The 20,198-nt window shown below is 47.6% G+C and overlaps 1 protein-coding gene across 6 annotated transcripts in view; it reads right to left on the minus strand.

Moving 5' to 3' along the window:
- The window catches only part of ABCC5 (ATP binding cassette subfamily C member 5), a 64,162-nt gene extending 50,183 nt beyond the window's left edge, over positions 1-13,979 (minus strand). For 4 of the 6 annotated variants that reach the window (XR_007168353.2, XM_048076749.2, XM_048076741.2 and 1 more), the window contains exons 1-3: positions 13,823-13,979; positions 12,905-13,079; positions 127-287 (exon numbers count right to left, since the gene is read on the minus strand). Coding sequence is in view for 4 of the 6 variants with exons in the window: in XM_048076749.2 (XP_047932706.1) it covers positions 127-287; positions 12,905-13,033 (290 nt within the window). In the remaining 2 variants the exon portion in view is untranslated. The remainder of the gene's footprint in view (positions 1-126; positions 288-12,904; positions 13,080-13,822) is intronic. The other 2 variants (XR_007168354.2, XM_048076742.2) reach the window with 1 other exon arrangement.
- Positions 13,980-20,198: the final 6,219 nt, after the last annotated feature.

Raw genomic sequence — 20,198 nt, forward strand, 5'->3', positions numbered from 1 at the left:
GTTGCACTTGCCAAACAAATTCCAGCATTTCCAGTACCAGGCAGCAGAACTACAGATGCAAATCTACTTTTTAACTGGTTTGAAAAGCAAATACTGTATCAGTTCTCCTGCAGCCTCAAGGCTTACTTGGAAGTAGTCCGTATGGGTTTCAGCACATTCAGGCCATGGTGGTATTTGCCCTTGTGATGCTCTTCATCCAGCATTCTCAGCTGGGAATGCACAGAGGTATCCAGTGGGAGGCCCTCTGCGCGAGCAGCTGCTTCCAAGGCATCCTGGCATTCAATCTGCTTTTACAAGAAAGAACAGTCAGAGTTCAGAGCTGTGTTTAAAGTCCATGACTCCCGCAACTTTACACCTTTTACTTCTGTAAGCCATTGCAACAACATCAACCACTGCCATTTGATGTCTTAGAGGACAGGTTTCAGCCTGGTGGCAAAAACATGGAAGGCACACACAACCTGGATGTGCATAATGTACGTTAACACCAGTTACTGTACTGTGTCTGTGTACTCAAAGGATAAATAGACAGACCAATCTTGCATATTGTCACAGGACCAAATGCTTTAGGGAAAGGAAATATGATGGAAGAAAATCAAAAAATCAACGTTAGTCCTTTGTAAATTCTGGGAATCAACGATGGGCAGTACAGTTAAGTCATTCTTGATGAACTTGCATCCTCTTAGTATAATTTAGATATTCTTATCCAAAGAAAAATCAGATTATTTTCAGAATTCTAGTAAACTTTTTCAAAAATACTTTGGGTTACATCAAAAGAAAAATATGTATTATGCAGAACGATATGTACTTTATCACATTTCCTGATTTTTCTCTTTCTCCCTAAAGGCAACAACAAAGATGGCAATTCTTCCTGCTCCCAGCCATACTTCTCTGTGGTTCAGCAACTTTATTACCAACCATTTAAAAGGCAAGGCAAGCCTTATCTTAGGAGAGTTTTCCCACAGCCCTAGTAAAAGGCAGACTTTACGTTCTAATCTAACAGGAGAAAGTAAATAGCAATGATATGGAGAAGCCAAAATTTTGCAGAGTTCAAACAAGTCTTTTGATCAGAAGCTAGATGTGGCAAAAGTATCTCAGGAGATAAGCTTGCTATCTAACGCTTGCAGGGGGCTCACTACTGGTCCTGCTAACTTAATGGGCCATCTATTGCAGAGTCCCGTTATCTGTTTGTTTTCTGCTTCTTTGAAATTGAGTTACTTTGTGAACTCTGGGGTAAAAATCTCCCTGGCCATTTTGCAAACAAAGATACCAGAGAATCTGTAAAGATCATCTCTTCCCACCACCCTGCCAAGGTACCATGCTTGTCCTTATTAGCAGCCTTCCCAGGGCAAAGTTATTTCATTATTTTTTTAAACAACAACTGTAACTGCCTTGCAGCCTCCTAAAAACACAATATCCAAAGCCTTAAATGGCCATCAATTGCCAGCAATCGATTCCTAACCTTGCACTGCATAATTTTTTGCCAGACTTCACCTATCCTATGTTAATATCAAAGCATATAGCACATTAAGACAATTAGCTTCCATTCATGCGAAGGGCGAGAGCAGGAAATCGATAATGACAGTATAAATCTGCCCTTTGTTTATTTAACCAAGTGCTTAAATAGTGCCTAAGCACCATTTAACAACTTTGTCAACAACCCATGGTCCGTGTCCCAAAAAACATGATCTAAATCTAAAGCATGATTATATAACAAGCCAGGATAATTAGAAAACAAAAGAACACGACAAGATTCTGACACATGGAGTGCCTCAAAATATGTAACAAAATCGGAAATAAAAGATTTCTCAATTTCTGTTAAATTACTGACTCACTAAGGGCCACACCTCCTTACCAAATCTCCCTTAATCAGCATTAATATGGGAGCTGCCAAAGATGTCTCAAAGGACTCAGCAGGGGGAAAGCTGTGCACGACCACTTTCCTGGATACAGCGGAGGAATTCATAGCTAGTTGGCTACACTCTGCCACTTGCAAGAGCCCCAGGCACATCTGCCCAAACACCCTGCTCTGCTGACACTATACTATGCCATAGGCTATTTGCAGATTCATTGTTTTTCAGAGCACACAGAAAGAGTCCAAAAGGAGTCTCCCAAATGCAAAAACATCAGGATAAAAGTAAAGTTGTTTATCACCTTACAAGTGAGAATATTTTTAATAAGAAAGCACAATTGCAAGATCCTGCGTTTTTAAGGAGTCCAAAGATAACGTTCTTAAACACTCACTGTGAAAAACAATTAAACTCTCCAAAAGTGCTCAACAGAATTGTCTTAGCAAATGTGAAAAAAAAAAATGATAAAGGACTAGGGCACTGCTTCTTAAAGGCCTTTGTAATCTCTTGACACACAGGGCATATAAGCACAAACCCCTAGCTGAGAAGATTCTGCAACTCAATCTTGGCAAACTTGCCAAAATCCTATACATATGATTATCAAGAAATAAATGCACCACCCTACTGTACAAGAAAGATTACAGTTTTGTGTCATATTATAAAGTCTCCAAAGCCTACAGTTTAGCAGGGACAAGTGAGACTCCTAAGCAGTTCTACTGCGCATTTCTGGAGTAAAAGCTGAAGTAGAAAAACAAGTCACAAGCCCAACACTTAATTATAAGTTTATGAACCCCTATCCTTTTTTCAAGTGTTCATCAACTGGTGATATCCTGAGCGCCTGCTTGTATACGCAGTTTTCTCGGAAACTAAAATCCTGAAGAAGTCTTTAGCAATGTGATGTGACAGGCTCCAGCACTGCTCTTGAAACATGTGCCTCGTAAATCACGGCTGCGCTATCAAGAGCTTCTTGTAATTCAGCAACTTCTCAGCATACCAATAAAAGCCACGTAGCTGATGGTAAAACCCTATATTAATAACTCCAAAGAAACGTTAACAAAAACAAGTCTAAATTAGAGATTAACACTAACCAGGAGAAAACAAAAAAAAACCAGTCATTTCTTAAAAAACAACAGTTCACTACTCAGCATCATCATAAAGGCAAAAAGACAATGAAGAAAGCATGAACAATACCACACCACTTCCAAAACCTAGGGTTTGCCCCCTTTTTGAACACCAGTCAGTACCCCATCGCTTAGTTCAGAAAGAGTGCTATACTTAAAATGACTTTCTACAAAGGACAATGAGAACAGTTAGGATGGGAACAGCTTCCACAGAAGCAGAAATTTAAGACTTTTCAGCTAGTAAAGGAGAGGAACAAAGATAAGGTACTTGAGATGCCCGTAAAGTCATGAATGACATGAAGAAGAGAAGTAAGGAATGATCACCGACTGATCTTAACAACAAAAGAATCCGAACACTCGGTGAAATTAACGCTATTCACACAAGGGATGCTTAAATTCTGAATTCTCTATCAAAGGATGCTGTAAAGATCAAGCATATAAATGGACTAAAGATGGGAGAATTGAACTCACACAGGAGAAATACATCATGGCTCACTTAAACATGTGACAGAGAGCAACAGAGATCATTTACCCAGCATTTTATTCACAGCTAGTCATCTGCAAATAAAGTTTCTGTAACCACAGGCCGCCTGTAACAGAGGGCAAGGGTCCTGCACTCGACTTTAGTTAAAGCTGTGGCACACGCAGGTGCAGACTGATAGGATTCAACAGACAAGGGAATCTAGGTGAGGAATACAGTTCAGTTTTTAATCCTAACGGCAATCCCTGGCTGTATTCTACTGAGTACCCTGGGGAAGTATCGCTACACACACATTCTTGTCTTGTTCTTCTACCTCCACGGCCAGCACGCAGGCAGAGAAAGATAAGCAGAGCTGGTGCTGCTCCCACAGCACACCTGCCCCCTGACTTCCTGCAAATTGGGAGCAACAAAAGCCTCCAGCACCCGTTAGCAGGACTCCCTGGTACAAGGCCAAACTGGTCATAGGGATGGCACGCACATGTGGTGATGGGAGGCAGAGCCAGAAAGGGGCCACAGTCTGCTTGAGATGTCATGGCAGAAAGGCTGAGACAGGGGTACCAAATTCATAACCTTTTATAGCAAGATGCATAGGAAGGTCATGAAAACTCAAAACCTAAGAGCCAAGCTGCCAAACACAGGAAGTCAGATGCAACCAAAACAGATGGTCTTCCTGACGCCCCTGTTTTCTATAGATTATGCAGAAAGGCAAGCGAAAGGGAAACGGCAGCTTTTTAGATGTTTCCTTCTAAGCAGAGAACAGGGGCATTTATTTCTGTGAAGATGGTGAAGCAGGTGAAGAGAACAGAAGCAGCTGTGCTATTGATGTGAAGGAGTGTGATCCTAGCCTTTCACACAGGCAGTCTCATATTTAGCAGAGATGGTAACAATTTATTGGTTTGACAATTGTCATATCAGATGAGAACAGCAAAACCAGACAAGCTTGGAGGCCAAACAAAACAGATTTTCCATCCCTTACTCCTCTTGCAGAGAAAGAATTTGGTTTGTATGCTATGCAGTCAACATACAAACCAAATCCCAACAGCCAAACAATTACTATTTCTTCTGTAAAGCAGATGATCTTCCAGGGCTCAGATCACTGCAGGGAAGCAGCAGCAGCATCTCCTCCGCTACCTGACAGGAAACTAGAGCAGACACGGGAGAAGACATTAGTCCTCACAGCTGACAGAGAATACAAAAGCTACTGTGGCTGATTTAATATTACACAGAGTTAAAATTGTTTTATTCAAGTGGTAAAGAACACCAAGCTGGCAATGCTGTAGAATAGGAACTCCCACTTCTTACATTTACAAGGCAGAGCTTGGAAGGCCTCCAAACTCCTACCTTCAAGCTCCCAGTAAGAAGAGGTAAATGGGAAGCTAGGACCAGTGTAACACAGCTCAGGAGTAGTCAGGCACACAGGGAAAAGAATTAGGTGATCCAGTGCTTAAAATATTCTCTGAATTAGAACTCTGTAGTTCTGTCTGAGGTAGAACTAACAGAAGTTGAATTAGTGTTTGAGTCATGATTTCAAAGCTAGCCTGAGTTTATGCACGCTTACGTTAGAGCAGAAGTCTCCCAGTAGCACTTAGCACCACTGTTTGGCTACAAAGCCTTGATAAGATCACCGTAGGTATGTTTGTGATGAGCCTGAATATTAACCACTTCTTGATGCACACAGAGTCCTTGCTGAGGTCAGGTACATTCATTTTTCCTAGGAACATTGCTTATTTGACCTTGCCCTTGAATTCCGGTAAGTATTAGCGCTGAGGTGAGATGTTCTCAACTCTTCCCTGGCAAACCCACTTATTCCTATAATCCAAGAAATGAGGTTTGCCATGTCACATTTATTTTAGGATTTTTTTTTTAAACAGCAGCTGTGCCCCGACTCAGGCTTCTGGTGTGCACGAATCCATGTCTTCTATTTCACATACAAACCAGTATGGGATTCACTCAGAACTGAGGCTGTACACTCATCATGCAGCACTGAAGCTGGACAGTTCATGCATGCTGTCATGCAGTAACAGCAGATCCCCTGCAGAATGAGAAATAGTCATCAGCCTTAACTATAAGTTTCCCCTCAGAACTAGCAACCTACACACGCTCTGACCACAAAGCCACGAAACACCTCAATAAGCAGATCGTACTGACACAGCACAGGCTGAGGATTTGGTTCCTGACTGGCTCAGGTAAGCTCTATTACCCTGAACCACGTGCAAACTGCTGCTGCTGTTCTTCCACTAATTCTTTGCTCAGGCTATGCCTGAGCTAGGTCACAAGAGAAAATATCAGATCAATTTAGGACAACACCAGGAAGATCCAGAAACTCAAACTGCTGTGGCATGAAGCCACCAAAGAATGAGAGCACAAGCCCTGACATCATAACATTTATCAAGCCTGATACAGCCTTTCACTCAGTTCTCCTTCCTATACCAACACAAGCAAGGGACACCCCACCCAATTGGCAAATGAACCGGTAATCTGAAAAATACCTCAGGGCTCCAAGCATAAGTTGACTGACATACTTTTAACCTTAGTCCTCGAATAGGATCAAAATATAGATTGTTTGTGGAACAGCCTGGTCACAGCAGGATCTCCCAGGCTACTCCTTAGCACCAGGATATCAGCGTTCAAAGACTAACAACCATCTCGGTGTCTCAGAGCATCAGAACTCCCTGCATGAACAGGTTTTGTCTCATTTCAGGTTAAGTTCTCCAGATCCATTAAATCCTCCTGGCACTATTTAAGTCTATGCTATTGAGTTACGAGGAGCAGCTGAGGGAGCTGGGCTTGTTCAGCCTGGAGAAGAGGAGGCTCAGGGGTGACCTTATCGCTCTCTACAGGTACCTTAAAGGAGGCTGTAAAGAGGTGGGGGTTGGTCTGTTCTCCTACATGCCTGGTGACAGGACGAGGGGGAATGGGCAAAAGTTGCGACAGGGGAGTTTTAGGTTGGATGTTAGGAAGTACTTCTTTACCGAAAGGGTTATTAAGCATTGGAACAGGCTGCCCAGGGAGGTGGTGGAGTCACCATCCCTGGAGGTCTTTAAAAGACATTTAGATGTAGAGCTTAGGGATATGGTTTAGTGGAGTACTTAGTGTTAGGTCGGAGGTTGGACTCGATGATCTTGAGGTCTCTTCCAACCTAGAAATCTGTGATACTGTGAGTTCCTATGACAGCCATAGGGCAGTGGCTCAAGCACTAATACAGAACATTACAATAAAGGAAAGCTTGCAGCGTCTCTTCAAAGGAAGTTAGTTATATTCCCTGCCCACTTTCAGTCATGAGCAGACTGTTTTACAAATCTGCTCTTGACAAAGGAACAGCAATAGACAGCAGTAAAAGACAATGGCAGCAAGTAGCCAGATTCAAGGCTTTAATTACGTGGTTAAGATTTTAATCACGTGGCTAAGATTTAGAAAAAGGATTAAAGACAGCTGACAAAGTAGAAGCCATGAATTAGCCAGAATATTGGTGTTCCACTAGCACGTCTCTGCCCAGTGAAAGATTTTGCATTTTTATTCCTCTTAGTAATAAGTATAAGACTTTTCAGATATAGGTAGATTCCCCCCTCTAAATTCGAGGTAAACTTTCAATAAGCTATTGTGCTCCTTTCTCAGCTCTATGTACATAAATTGAGGCAGTGATGCAACCTCTGTGCTGTCCTCCAGGTGGTTAGAGGTTTGTCTTAAAATATTCACCAGGCACCAACTCAGGGATCTCTCGTGTCAAATTAGAGAGTACCTGAGCAGCAGCATGAGAGAACATGACTAATCAAGATAGTTTGCTTCAATCTTTGGGCATAACATGCAATTAATCAATCTGTAGAAAGTAGCATGAATTTTTGCCTTTGCACACAGTCTAATTGTGTTTAAGCTTAAGGATAAATATTGGCAAGGTAGAGTTTAAAGTTTTGTTTCCCTTTGACACTTAAATAGAAATTAACATTTAGAGAAGTCTGCCTTTGGTATATAGGCACTTATCTAGAATTTGCCTTATTGAACTCATTATGTGAGCTTATCACACACTTATTGCATCAGTGCCCTTACACCGCAGCAACTCGTTCACAGCAGGAGAATATACCAAAGCAGAATCCACAGAGGATCATACTTCACCTAGCGTAGCTTTTCGTATAAGGCTTCCAAACATCAAAGGGCAGTTTTCTTTTTACTTAGTAGAAAAGTAGAATGACAATACAGAAAATGGAAGCTTAAAAGCTTAATTGTTATCAAAATAGCTCCAGGAAATAAGTATCTCTTGCAGTCAGACTGTGCATTACACTAAAAAGCTGAATTTCAAGTTCTACATTTAAGTCATTAACTATACAAACTCAGATCTCATTATACATCTGTACCTGTGTCAGGTTTTTTAACATTACTGAGGTAATGTTTCTGTAAAACTACCCCCTCGCCTTCTACACAGCTATGATCTGAGAAAATAAGGCATCTAATATCGCACTTGTGTGCAGTCTATCGTTTACAGACAGGAGATTCTCAAGCAGCAAGTAGTATAACAGCAGCTGTTACAAAGTTTCAGAAACATCCAGATCTATTTTTCTTGCATCTCTCTCCCAGCACAGCCAGTGATATGGTCAGCTGGGTGACAGTTAAAATGATTCTAACATTTTGCCAGCCATCTTGATCAAGTAGTCAACTGCAGTTTTACCTTGTCATGCAGTGAACGTTGGCATCAGCTCAAACTACCACAGCTTCTAACCACAACCTCTGAGCCAGCCATAAAGCAATATCTTTGTGTAGAGACCACAAGAGCCTAGAGCCCCCAGTAGCCCACTCAGCCTGTGATTCTTAAAGTTTTGTGCTCATTAGGTCATGAAAATATGAAGGCTTCTAGAAAATGCAAACATCCAGCAGCTTTGGCTCCAACTAAAAGCTTGTAGCTAAGCTGCCTAGAAAGGCTGCTCCAAGCACGGAGTGCCAAGGCACTAGTACCCAGGCTACATTCACATCCCTATTTTCAGGGTGTTCAACCCAGTTGTTCAGACACTCCAGATGTTCCAGAGGTTGAGAGGCAGAGCTGATCTGACTGTTGGACAGCCAGTGATAAATCACTTCAAGGCTACCAGTGCTTGAAGGATTTACATCAACTCCAGCAAGTCCTGATCACATTCTCTGTTGCCTGGCAAAAAGCTGTCAGAGACACCTGAAAAATAAGAGATCAAGATGAGGACAGGAATATTAGTAGTGCTTCCCATACCTAAAGTTAGCAACACATTTTTCCTGCCTGTTTCAAGCAACCTGAATAGCTCAGTGGTGCCCAGTGTAATGCAACAATATGAACTTGAGGCTTACCACAGATGCTGTAGACAGTCACTATGCTCCAGCAGCAAGAATCTAATCCCAAACTCTATATTCCAGTGACAGCTTGGAGTACAGTTTGTACATTCATGCTCTAGCATTAACATTGGGACTAGAACCTCAGTAATTGGGTTCTCATAAGCATTGCGTATCATGAGAATAAACTTCTTCCTCTCTTTTGTTGTTCCAGATGGAATGGGGTAGGAGAACAAAGTACGCGCTTGCCTGCTGTTCCAACAAAAACACGCACAGAAGTCTACATTTGAGACTAGTCTATTCCAAAACCACTTTCAGAACAAGTTTCCCTTCCTCATCCATCATTTTATAGTATATTTTATGGACACAGTGGGGTCTGCCCTGCTTCTCAGGGCACGATGTTTCCATTAGAACTAAATACAATTATTCCAGATACAACTTGAAGAACACAAGTGTTTGGGAACAAGAAGTCCTAACGGTACAAGTATAAATCAGTATTTCAAAAGCATTCTTTAATTTTCATCCACTGGTAAGTTTTCATTCTTACAGGTGAAGTCTACCAATTATAGTGCTCAGCAGCAAGTACATCTAGACGTTATCTTCATTCAGAAGATCAGTGCCTCCATATACAATAACACCAATTAGCACAGTATTATGCATTGGGAACATGTAGTTAAGACTATTTTATAAGCTGTATTAAGGTCTCCAACAAAGACCTAAAAATCAATTGTTAAAAGCATACTGCAGATACTTACTCATGAATAAAAACTGTTTTTGAATTTCAGTCCCAGAGTGCCTAACTATTTCAGAGGTCTAAATTTCTATAGCAACTTTCCCATTAAGCACCAGGAAACGTTAGATTAGACCTACTTATATGGCAATGATTTCAATTGTTATTCTAGGAAGCTTGCTTAAAAACGTCCTATCTTTCAACAAAGCGATCTTCAAGGCTGTGACTGAACAGCATGTGAGCTTCTAAAGAAGCAATTCCAAGTTCTTTTCCACTATGGTCACGAACACCCACTGTTGGTTTCTATCAGTAGGAAGCCTGAACAAATGTGGAGGTTTCAAGACAAAGCATAAAGCTGAACATAACCTTTATGTAAGACAGAGCAAGGAACATGAAGTTTTGGGACCTTGCCTCAGTGGTAGAATAGGTTTCACCTACAAAAATCTTGACCAGGCAATCAATTAGTCTTGTCAACTTCAAGCTAAGAAAGAGGTATAAAAATACAGTAATACATGCAACAGGAAACTGTTAAGTCACATTACTGATCAGTGACATGTCCCTGTGGCCCTGCCAGAAGCTGTCACCCCCACCAGCCATTAACTGCTGCTCCTTGACTCAGGTAGTTTTCCTTTACCTTTTTCAGAAAGAAATACGCAGTTCTATCTCCCTCTGATGTATGATGTACCTATCTAACATGCTCTTTGAAATCCTCAACCAGGTTTTCTCCAGGAAATTTGCGTTCCACAAGGTCTCTCCATCGTGACTCTCAGTTGCCCAAGTGACAGTTCCACCACCGCTTAACCCCTCCATCTGCACCACTGTAGTCCTGCCCTCCCTCCTCACATCAACTTCCCACTGCGTTCTGACACCAGCTGTAACAATGCGTACAACATGTGCCCAATAAACCAGCTTAAGCACCTGACCCAATCCCAGGGCTCATAAAGGATAAAGTACTAAAGGACATTGTCACTTTTGCCTTGAAGTACTGCTTTTTGTAACAGCTGAGCTACAGTTTCTATCCTTTATTGTTACAAGCAGAGAGGAAGTGTTTGACTAACAGACAAAGGTCAACCTTATGAAAGTGAAGACTTCACTTACTCTTGTTAAAGGTAGAAAACATCCAAAGAAGCTTTAAGGCCAAGAAACCTGCTGAAACTAGAACTTATTTCAACTAAAGGAAGAAATGAGAACTTATTTCAACTGTACACACAAGTATGAGCACAGTTTTGACAAGGTCAAGACAGCTCTTCCCCTTAGCCTCAATATTTTGCAAGTAAGCAGGGTTTAATCTCACTGACACTCAGCAATAAGTTCAGTGCTGTTTATGGATTATATACACCCAAGCTATAAAGCTAGCAAAACAAGGAGTCCAAGTGTTTGAGATAAGTTAACTCAACCCTGGCAATATCAAACACAACAGCTAGCGAGCAAAACCACAACACAGTGCCCATCTGTCAGAACTAGCCAGTTTCCTTAATAAGATAATTAGGTTAATTCCTCTAAATAAAGTTCTAGGTAAGAACAGGGACCAACCTCTTTTTGCATCAGTAACCACAAATTTTACAAAATCCCTGCCCCTCAGTGTTATCTGGGCCTACCACCCTTAACTGTAGTCACTGGCACCAAATCAGGTTGAGGTACAGAGGCAAAAAAAAAGACCACAGCAACAGAATTCAGCTGATATGAACGTGCCTCCAAGTCAGAGATTTTAATGTCATGCTGTACAAGTACGCAGCACTTTGCTTACTTCCAGCCTTCAGAAAATAAAAAACGCTGGTTTCATTTCATTCATTTGAAACGTTTAGAGGTAAATCACGTTACAAGGACCTTAGCCAGCTTTCAGGATTTTGTCCTCCAAAGTTAAAGCAGGCAGCACAATTAGATGATGCAGACCAATAAAGAGAGATACCATGCCATGATTACTGCTTAACCCCCCTCCCACTGGTTGGGAAACGGAGCTGCCCTCCAATGGCATCGCTGTTGTCACCAGTAATTTGACAGTGCAGATTTGCTACTGGACAACGTACACTGGGTGACAAGCCAATGACATCAACATAATAAATGCTGTCGAAAAGCTGCACTGTGACTCCGAAGGGCTCCCGGCTCTGCATCACTGCCTGCTCTAATGCAATCACTCTACCTTCCTCTGTACATCAGCGATAGTCTGCTGAGTCATAGAGCCTGTAGGGACACCAGAAGCTGCAGAGCCTGCGAGTACAAACCGCACTCTGCCTGCTGCAGAGCAGATCACTCCTACCTCAAAGAGCAGCAGTGCAGCACTGAACCCGTATTCAGAAATACCTGGCAAAACCCCTGAAGCCCCAGTGAAACAAGGTGAGCTTGATCTGAAGTAAATTCTGTCTCAGTGCCCAGTATAATGCAGCAAAACACAAGCCTTTTAAAAAAAGTCTTCACAGTTCTTCCATATAAATATGACAAGTTCCCCCATTTCCAATCCTCACAGACTGGGGCTGTCACAGGTAATCCATACGAAATGCCCAGGAAGTATTTTGCAAGCACCTCGTCATTGCAAAAAAAGCCAGGCAGGCAGTATTGACCTTGGCTTCAGACAGTTCTACATTAGTATTTTAGTGGTTTTTGGAAAGGTTAGGAACAGGACACGCAAGAAAATATTCCAGTACAAGTATTCAGACCAGCTAATATTACTAATCTTCTTTATTTTTAATCTTCTTTAACCAGTATGGGTTCTTAGTTCCAGACCATATCTTTCACCATTTGTGTGGGTGTTTCCATTTATCTGAACATCTATTTGCCCTACAGCACTTAAGTTCTAATGCATGCACTCTTTCAGTGGGAACAAGCTTTAAAAATTAGATGTTGAGAACAACATACAAGCTGTAAGCCAGTAGTTATTTCAAGATCAAGCTCTTAAATTACAGAAAGTAATTATGACTGTACCACACCACATAAAATGTACAGATGCATAAAAAACAGTATTCAATACAGATTACTTCCATCCAGATGGAAAAAGTAAGGATCTTGCATCTAGAGCAAGCTAGACATCTGTCTCAGAAATAATCCTTGAGAAAAACATGGCATGATTAAGAATTTTTTCAGCTGCCAACACTGAATAGTGTGTGATTTGTGCTGAGCTCTTCACTGTTCTTACGTGGTTATAATGATTCTCTTAACTACAACAGCTTACAATATCTGGATTCAAACTGAAATTTGAATAGTAGGAAAAGTGTATTTTGCTTTTAGTCAGGTGACGTTTAAGTTAAAAATGTTTAATAAGCGCTCAAATTTGTTACTAAGGTAGCTAGCTACGCTACGCCTTGAAATGACCTCTCCCACACCAATGAGAATATTCATTATTGACCTTCAAGGTAGTAAATCTATGCTGAGCTGGCACAGCAAAAAGGCTGCTGCATGTAATTTAATGAGCACGGACAGCAAAACAATGACAAAATAAACTGACCTTATGTTTAGCATGCTGAAATTTTGACCCTTCCTGTTCTTCATGCTGCACCGAGTCGGCTCTCTCCCTCACGCTCCTATACCCAGGACTGGGTATAATGTACTCTTTTCCTATGTCGATGTCTTTCATCTTCTGTAAACGCCAGGGTTTACACGTGGATTTGCGCCTCAATAATCTGAAAAGAACCAAATTCAACTTCATTACATGCCATGCCCAACACACTAGTTACTTTTACTCAACTGCTTTTAAAGCTTAGATAAAGTCAGGAAACAACTGCAAAGGAGCTTTGTTAAAAATAGAACTAATAATGTGACTTTGAGAGCCCACGCAAGACCAGCTTCTTCTGAACTAGTTTAAACATACCCTGAGGTGGATAAAGAGTACAGTGACTCTAACGGAGCATTAGCTTATTTCCCTGCTTAGAGCAGTGAAATATTCATTTAGAATGTCAAAATGCATAACCATAACTGCAGTATTTAGGTAAAATATTAAGGGACTAGTCTCAGAAGACCAAGTTTTCCCTGAAAATCCCCCAAAATCCCTGAAATTCCCTGAAAAAGGCCCAAAACTGCACAGACCCAGGAGCTTAGCAGCGCAGAGCCCTGCCAAGCAGACCCCCACCACCTCAGGCGGTCACCCTGCGCTCCGTGGAGACAAACAGCCCGTGCGAGGAGGCTCCGAGCTGGGGCTCGGCACGGACACTCACAGGGAGCAGCCACCTCAGCGGCGCTGCGGGCACCCCTCAGCCCTCCCGGGGGGCAGAAGCTGACAGGAAAACCGGCACGGAGACCACCCCCAGCCCCTCAGGGGTGCGAGGGGGACCCTGCCCAGCCGCCCCCCTCACAGGACGGGCCCTACCGGCGACCCCCCCGGCCCCACAGAGGAGTCCCCGTGCCGGCCCTTTTCCCCCCCCCTCACCTCCGCCCGCCGCCTGCCCCCGCCGCAGCTCTGCCCCTCCGCGCCCGCGGAGCCCAACCACATCCCTTATAGCGGTTCCGGCGTCTCCAGGGCGCATGAGCGGCGAGAAGGGGGGGGTGGGAGGGGGGAGTGAGGAGGCAGCTCCCTCGCGGAGCCCCATGGGATGTGTAGTCCTTCCCGCCGCGCCCACCTCCCAGCGGCGTGAGGGAGGGGAGAGGGCGGGGGACTACATTTCCCAGAATGCTCCCCGGCGGGGAGGGGGGGCTGCCTCCATTTCGGCAGCCCGGCCTCCCGCCGCTGGTGCCGCAGCGTGGGGGGTCTGGAACGTTCGCCGGCGGGCGGCGGGTGGGGCGCGCGCCGAGGGGCTGCAGGCGTGCAAGTGTGCAATGCGAGTGTGCAATGCAATGCAATGCACGTGCGCACTGCAAGTCTGCACTGCACGTGTGCGATGCAACGCGAATGTGCGATCCAATGCAAGTGTGCAACGCAATAGTGCAATGCACGTGTGCAATGCAATGTTTGCTTGTGCAATGTGTGTGTGTGTGTGTGTGTGCAATGCAATGCGTGCGTGTGCAATGCAACGCAGTGCGCAGAGCAACTCGGTGCAACGCAACGCAATGCTACGCAGTGCGGTACCGCGCGCTGCGTGGAGCGGGGGGGACGGATGGCGGCGTGGTTTGGGAAGGAGGTCCCCCCGCAGAGCCTGGGGCCGCGGTGCGGTGCTGCGGGGTGGTGGCGGTGGCTCCCTGTTCCCCCCACGCAGGTTTCGCCGCAGGGCGCTGCCCCGGTGTTGGTTTGCACCAGCATTGTCACCTGCTGCTGCTGGTGAGGTTATTTACAGCCGTGCAGCGGGGGAAGCGGCCGTGTCGCGCTCTCCCCTGCCGAAAGGCTGTAAATAACCTCAGCAGCAGCAGCTCGGGTTGTCTGCTTCAATACCCTGTCCTCATCTGACATCCTCCTTCCAGCAGCCGGCTTTGGCCGATGCCTCCCTTAAGTGGTTTATGTAACAAGCGCCTGTTTGCGCCGCAGTCGCTGCTCGCCTGGCAGGGAGGCTTGCCAGGGCCGCTTCGGCGGAGCTCCTGCCCCGATTCCGGCAAAAATGGGAGTCAGCCGTGCTGCGGGTGCCCTGCTGCTTTGGGACGGGAGCAGAGGCACAGCAGCCGCGAGCACACGTGGCCATTGCATCTTCCTGCGGCTGGTGCCCCAGCGCTCGCGTTTATGCCATTTCACCTTGGTTTGGCTGGGATTTTACTGGCGGAAAAGCTGCGAGGTGCACTTCGAGCTTTATAAATGCTACGTCCCAGCAAAGGGGTTTTAAGGCAGGAGGAGATTTAGAGTAAGGTAGGAGAAGATTTAGAGTAAGGCTCTGAATGCTCATTAAGTAGACCGTTGTCTGCATCAGCCGCCCCGGCACGTGGAGGTAAATAAGCACGCAGGTACTGAGTGGTGCTGTCAAACAGCACTAGCAGAAAAGACGAAGTGAGAACGGCGAAGAGAATAAAAACCCTGTTGAAGCTCCAAGGTGAATCACTTGTGCTGTATTTCAGGGCTTTGACCTGGAATCGTTCCCAGCAGAAGACCCAGCAGCCGGCAGCCCCTGGGCCGAGGAGGTCAGAGCCGCTTCTGGAGGCGGCTGGTTTTGAGCTGAACCCGAGGGCTCTGCATCCTGTGCCTACGTGGAAAGAAGAACGGGAACCTCCGTTGTGCGAAAACGGTTGAAAAATGTGTTGGGAGAGAGGAGCAGAGAGCGTCGTTTCGTCCGAGGGAGCCAGCACCCTGCCTACATTTTGGTGTCCCCTTGCTGGAGCAGATCGTTCTCCCTCCCCGTGGTGGCTGGGGCTGCTGGAGGGAAATGCTGGTGTGGGCATCCCCCCAGCGAGCGTGTCACGAGTTTCCCCCGGTGTTTGTTCTAGGGGAAATGAAGGTACCGGTGCCACCAGCCCAAGGAGGCACAGCTTGAGCTCCGCAGCTGCTGATGCTTTTAGCGCTGCGAGTCCCAGATTGGCCCCAGTGGGATGTCAGCTCTTACACAAACAAGGCCGGCTCAAAACTTGCCCTGGCTCCGGACCTGGGATTTGCTGCCATCAGCCCCGAACAGCAGCAGGAAGAGCACGGCTGGAGCCGAGAGTCAGAAGCATTTTCGAAGCAGAGGCCAGCAAACCCCGTGGGCTGGGAGGCAACACTTGGCGCTCACCTTTCCTGGAGGGGGAAAGAATCCAGTCCCCCCACCCCAAAATGAACGCAAGCAATTCATTTAACGCAAGTCTTAAAACAAACTGACTTGAGCCACCAGGTCCAACAACGGGGCATCGCTGGGCTGACCAGGAAAACCAAGGCTCCGCTGGCAGGAGCAACAGCCTTCATTTACCAGCTCTCCTTCCCCACCAGGACGCCCCGTCAGGGCTGCCGAGGCTTGCCTTTTTGGCAGGAATTTCCTGGGCTTGGCCCCTCCTGCGGAGCGTGCCAGGGCTTCTTCACTCTCGCTCCTCAGAGCTCTGAGCCACGAAGCGCAGGACTCAGGAATGAACTGGATGGCTCAAGGAAAAGTCCCCATGACCTCAAATTTAGCCTGCAGCACTGCGGACAATAACAAGTCCAGGAATAGGGCGGTCTGGAGAGGCTGCCCCCGTCAGCGTGCTCCCGATTCCCTGTCCCCGTGCTGTGCCCAATGTGTTACTGCCCATCCTTTCCACGTCCCCCTCCCACACATCCCACGCGTTCGGGACTTCAGGCTCTCAGACCGAAAGCTTTCCCACTGCACTGCAGCACGTCACTTCTCTGGAAAGCAGCAATTTCGCCCCTCTGGGCCACGCTTCTCTCTCCTAGGAGCCGCCAACCCGCGTGGGCAGCTCGGCAGAATGAAACCAGCCTCGGAGCTGCGGCGCTGCTGGAATAAATACCTGCGTGCTGCCTGCAGCTGGAGAGGGGAGGGGACATCGCTGCTCATTCTTTGTGCCTTATGCCTGCCTCCACAGCTTAAAGGCAAGATATTCGTGGCAAAACCATTAACGAGATCACTGCGAATGGCAACTCTCAGTCCGCCATCCTTAGGCTCCAGAGTTAATGCCTTGTTGAGGAGAGGGGAGGGGGGCAGGAGCCAGCGCAGGGCAGCCAGAGGTGGCCATGCCTCCCCCCTCAAAGCCCACCGTCACCGAGCCATTTCGGGACAGCAGTGGGCTGGCTTTGTCACGTGCGAGGCACAGCCCAGCTTCCTGCAAACACACGTCAATAACGGCAGCAGCGGCGTTGCATAATGGATGATTGCTGGTTACACCACGGAACGGGGCTGGGCGCGCTGCAGTTCAGAGGAGCTATGGGGTCTGATGGGTTTGGTCGTGGTCTGCACTGCAGAAAGAGGTCCCAAAGCTCCCTGCAGGCTCTGTGCTGCCGGTGTCCTTGGAGAGAGCAGATGCAACGGGTTTGGAGTAGAGGAAAGATGAATCCTCCCTTTTGCTTCGGACCTGTTTCAGGCAGTTCATGAATTTCCCAGCACACCTGTGCATTCAGCTTTCACGGAAATTATCCATCCTTGCTTCTTGTTAGCCATGTGGGCATTGCTGCTCTGTTGTTTTGGAGATGCTGCCCCGACCACTCCCTTGTATCCCCTTTCCAAGATGAGCCTGCCTTCCTTTTGGGAAGTGTCGTACTCGCCTCAAAAACTCCTGCAAACAGCAACAACAACGTTATATTTTTTTAGGTTTGATCACCCTGCCCTATTTCTTGTGTCGCACAGATCACATTTTGGTTTGGTGTTCGTCATTTGGGTCAGGAGGAGACAGCACGGAAAAAGCACGCCATCTTATTTCACATTACTTTGAGAGGGTGAGGTACAAATACCACCCAGCAGCAACTAAACTAAACCTGATTTATTTATTTATTTTTTCTTACAGGGAGAAGCCAGAAACTCTCGAAGCTGTTGCAACGCTTAAAGCGCAATCCAGTGAGTAAGCCAGTTCAAGGCAGTTTGTCTCTGGACTGTTCGATCTTCTACAGCCCTGACAATTCAGAGGACAGGATCAATCCAAGGGCAAAGCATAGCTCAGAGAGCAGAAGCCGGGACAGACGTGTGCATGCTAACAGATCGTGTGGTTCCTACAGCTTGCACCACCCCGACAGTTAATGAGTAATCGATAGAAATCTGCAGCGTGGGCTGAGCCGGAGCCTGCCTGCTCCCGCAGGCACGGCAGGGAAAAGCCAGGCTTCAGCCTCTGCTGTCCTGTGTGGCCGGTTACTTGACAAAGTCAGTGGAAAGGCCAAACAACAGGACGATAAAAAAGCTGGAGCCGTGTCTCTACGTCTCCTGCGTCTGCTGCAGTGTCCGCATCCATCTGTGGTCTCAGTGATGCTGCGGAGCACCGCTGTCCTGCAACACCCCCGTGCTGCCCTCTGCTCCCTCGGGACACGGTCCGTGGGTGCCATCGGTGCTCTCACCGCCCGCTCTCATCGTGTGCAGAGACTACTTGTTGATGCTAGCTTAGATGGGCGTTATGCCCGTTATTTCCCAACTGGGAGAAAGGGGAAGCTGCAAGCCCGGCTCTGTCCCTGCTGGGACAGCCAGGTGCTGGGGTTTGGCCCCGCTGCCCTCGGCGGTGATGGGGCAGGGCAATGGTGTGCGGATGGAGTCGCCTGCTTGGGGATGCAGGGGGAGGCAGGCGGCACTGTGCCCGGGCTGCCCAGCTGGCAATGGGACGGGAAATGATGGCGGTGGTGAGGAATGAGCTGGGCACAAGGCTGGCTGCGCCCTTCTGGCTGGGGGAGAAGGCAGCAGAGGCTGCTGATGGTTCTCAGTCTGGGAGGCCACGGTGCCTGCTCGTATCTCCTCGCATGGCATCAGCAGAGACCATGGGGACCACCCCTGTGGGACGCCGAGAGGCTGGGAACGAGGCCCTGGCCACAGCCTGGGGCTGCCAAGGCGAGGCTGCCGGTGGAGATGAACCCCAAAAGAAACACCGAGCGGGCTGAAGCCTTTGGGCTGCTTGCTGAAGCTACAGAAGTCCCTGGGGGGGAACGCACAGTGTCTGGAGTGGTTTTGCTTGGCCAAACGGAGCCGCATCACGTGCCTGCCCCGTGCTCTGCAGCCCGGGGAGGCCCCCGGGCATTTCACAGCCCCTGATAGGAAAAAGGCCGTGTGTCATCGTGGCTTCCTCAGGTCAGCTGGAAACACGGTGCTGTGGCTGCCACGTGCTGCAGGAGGACGGGAGCCTTCGCAGCAGCGGCTGCAGGAGGTGGGATGGTGCTGGAGGAGCACGAAGCAGCTCCAGGGGCAGCAGCCCCGCTCACGCAAAGCACGGCCCCAAAATGCTCAGGTATCAAACCCAGCCCATTGCTGACAACCAGAGACTGGCCCAGCCTCGGCCCCAGGCCCGGGAGCACGGCGCAGGGGAGCTGGGGGATGTAAAGCCAAAGAACACCAGCACCAGCTCCTCTGGCATTACTGGATAGGATGGTGCCCAGGCTGGCTGGCCTCCAGCTTGTTCTGTGACCCCAAAAACTGAGCCTCCAACCCGGGGCTCAGTTCCTCATCCAAAAAACACAACATGTGACAGCTGGAAACCTCGTGAGAGATGCAAAGGAGAGCTGCTGTGTATTAAAAGCTGAGCAAGGTCTCAAGCCACTGCCGTGCAGAAAGATCCTCCCATCAGCGAGCAGCTTCCTCTTAAAGGCAGGAGATCGAGCCGGTGGGAAGCTGAAGTAATGGAAAATCCCCCGTTCAGAGCCGGCTCCTTGTCTGAGGGAGGTGCACGCAGCATCAGTCACCATCTGCTCCTGCTCTGAGAACACCGCAGCTCTCCCCGTGGGTGGGGAGAACGACCTCGAGCGCTGCCTCGGTGAATCCTGGCGCTGCCTCGTCTGCAAAAAAAATGGGGCCCGCTCCGTGCAGCGCCGTTAACGTGGCTGCAGTCTGATATGAGTGAGGTCCGGATGCTTGTCACTTTTCTGTTTCCTTGGTTTACTTGCAATTGTTTGTGCAGAGAGACACATGGAGATGGTTTGAAGCAGGTTCTGCTGCAGGCGTTGGGCAGATTGCCCACGGCCGTCCCGTGACTGCCCGCAGCTGTACGAGCCCGACCAAATTTCCAGCTCAACACCCCCATCACCCAGAGATAACACATGTTCCCTCAGCTACCAGCTGCGGGGGGCTGAGCTCTGCCTGTGCGTGCAGAGATCCACGCTCCGGGCTCTCCTTGCATCAGCCTTGAGTCACGCCGGTGCCGGTGCCCTTGGGCTCGCCTTATTCCCCCGTGCAGCCCTGGCCGCAGCCAGGCCTGCCGCCGTGCATTCCTGCCCCACGTCCCACGTGCATCCCTGCCCCACAGGGCTCGATGTCCCGCCTCATCTCGGGTGGCTGCACCGAGCTGGAAGGCAGCCTGATCAC

This window comes from Anser cygnoides, chromosome 9, assembly GCF_040182565.1.
Source record: "Anser cygnoides isolate HZ-2024a breed goose chromosome 9, Taihu_goose_T2T_genome, whole genome shotgun sequence".
Taxonomy (NCBI): Eukaryota; Metazoa; Chordata; class Aves; order Anseriformes; family Anatidae; genus Anser; species Anser cygnoides.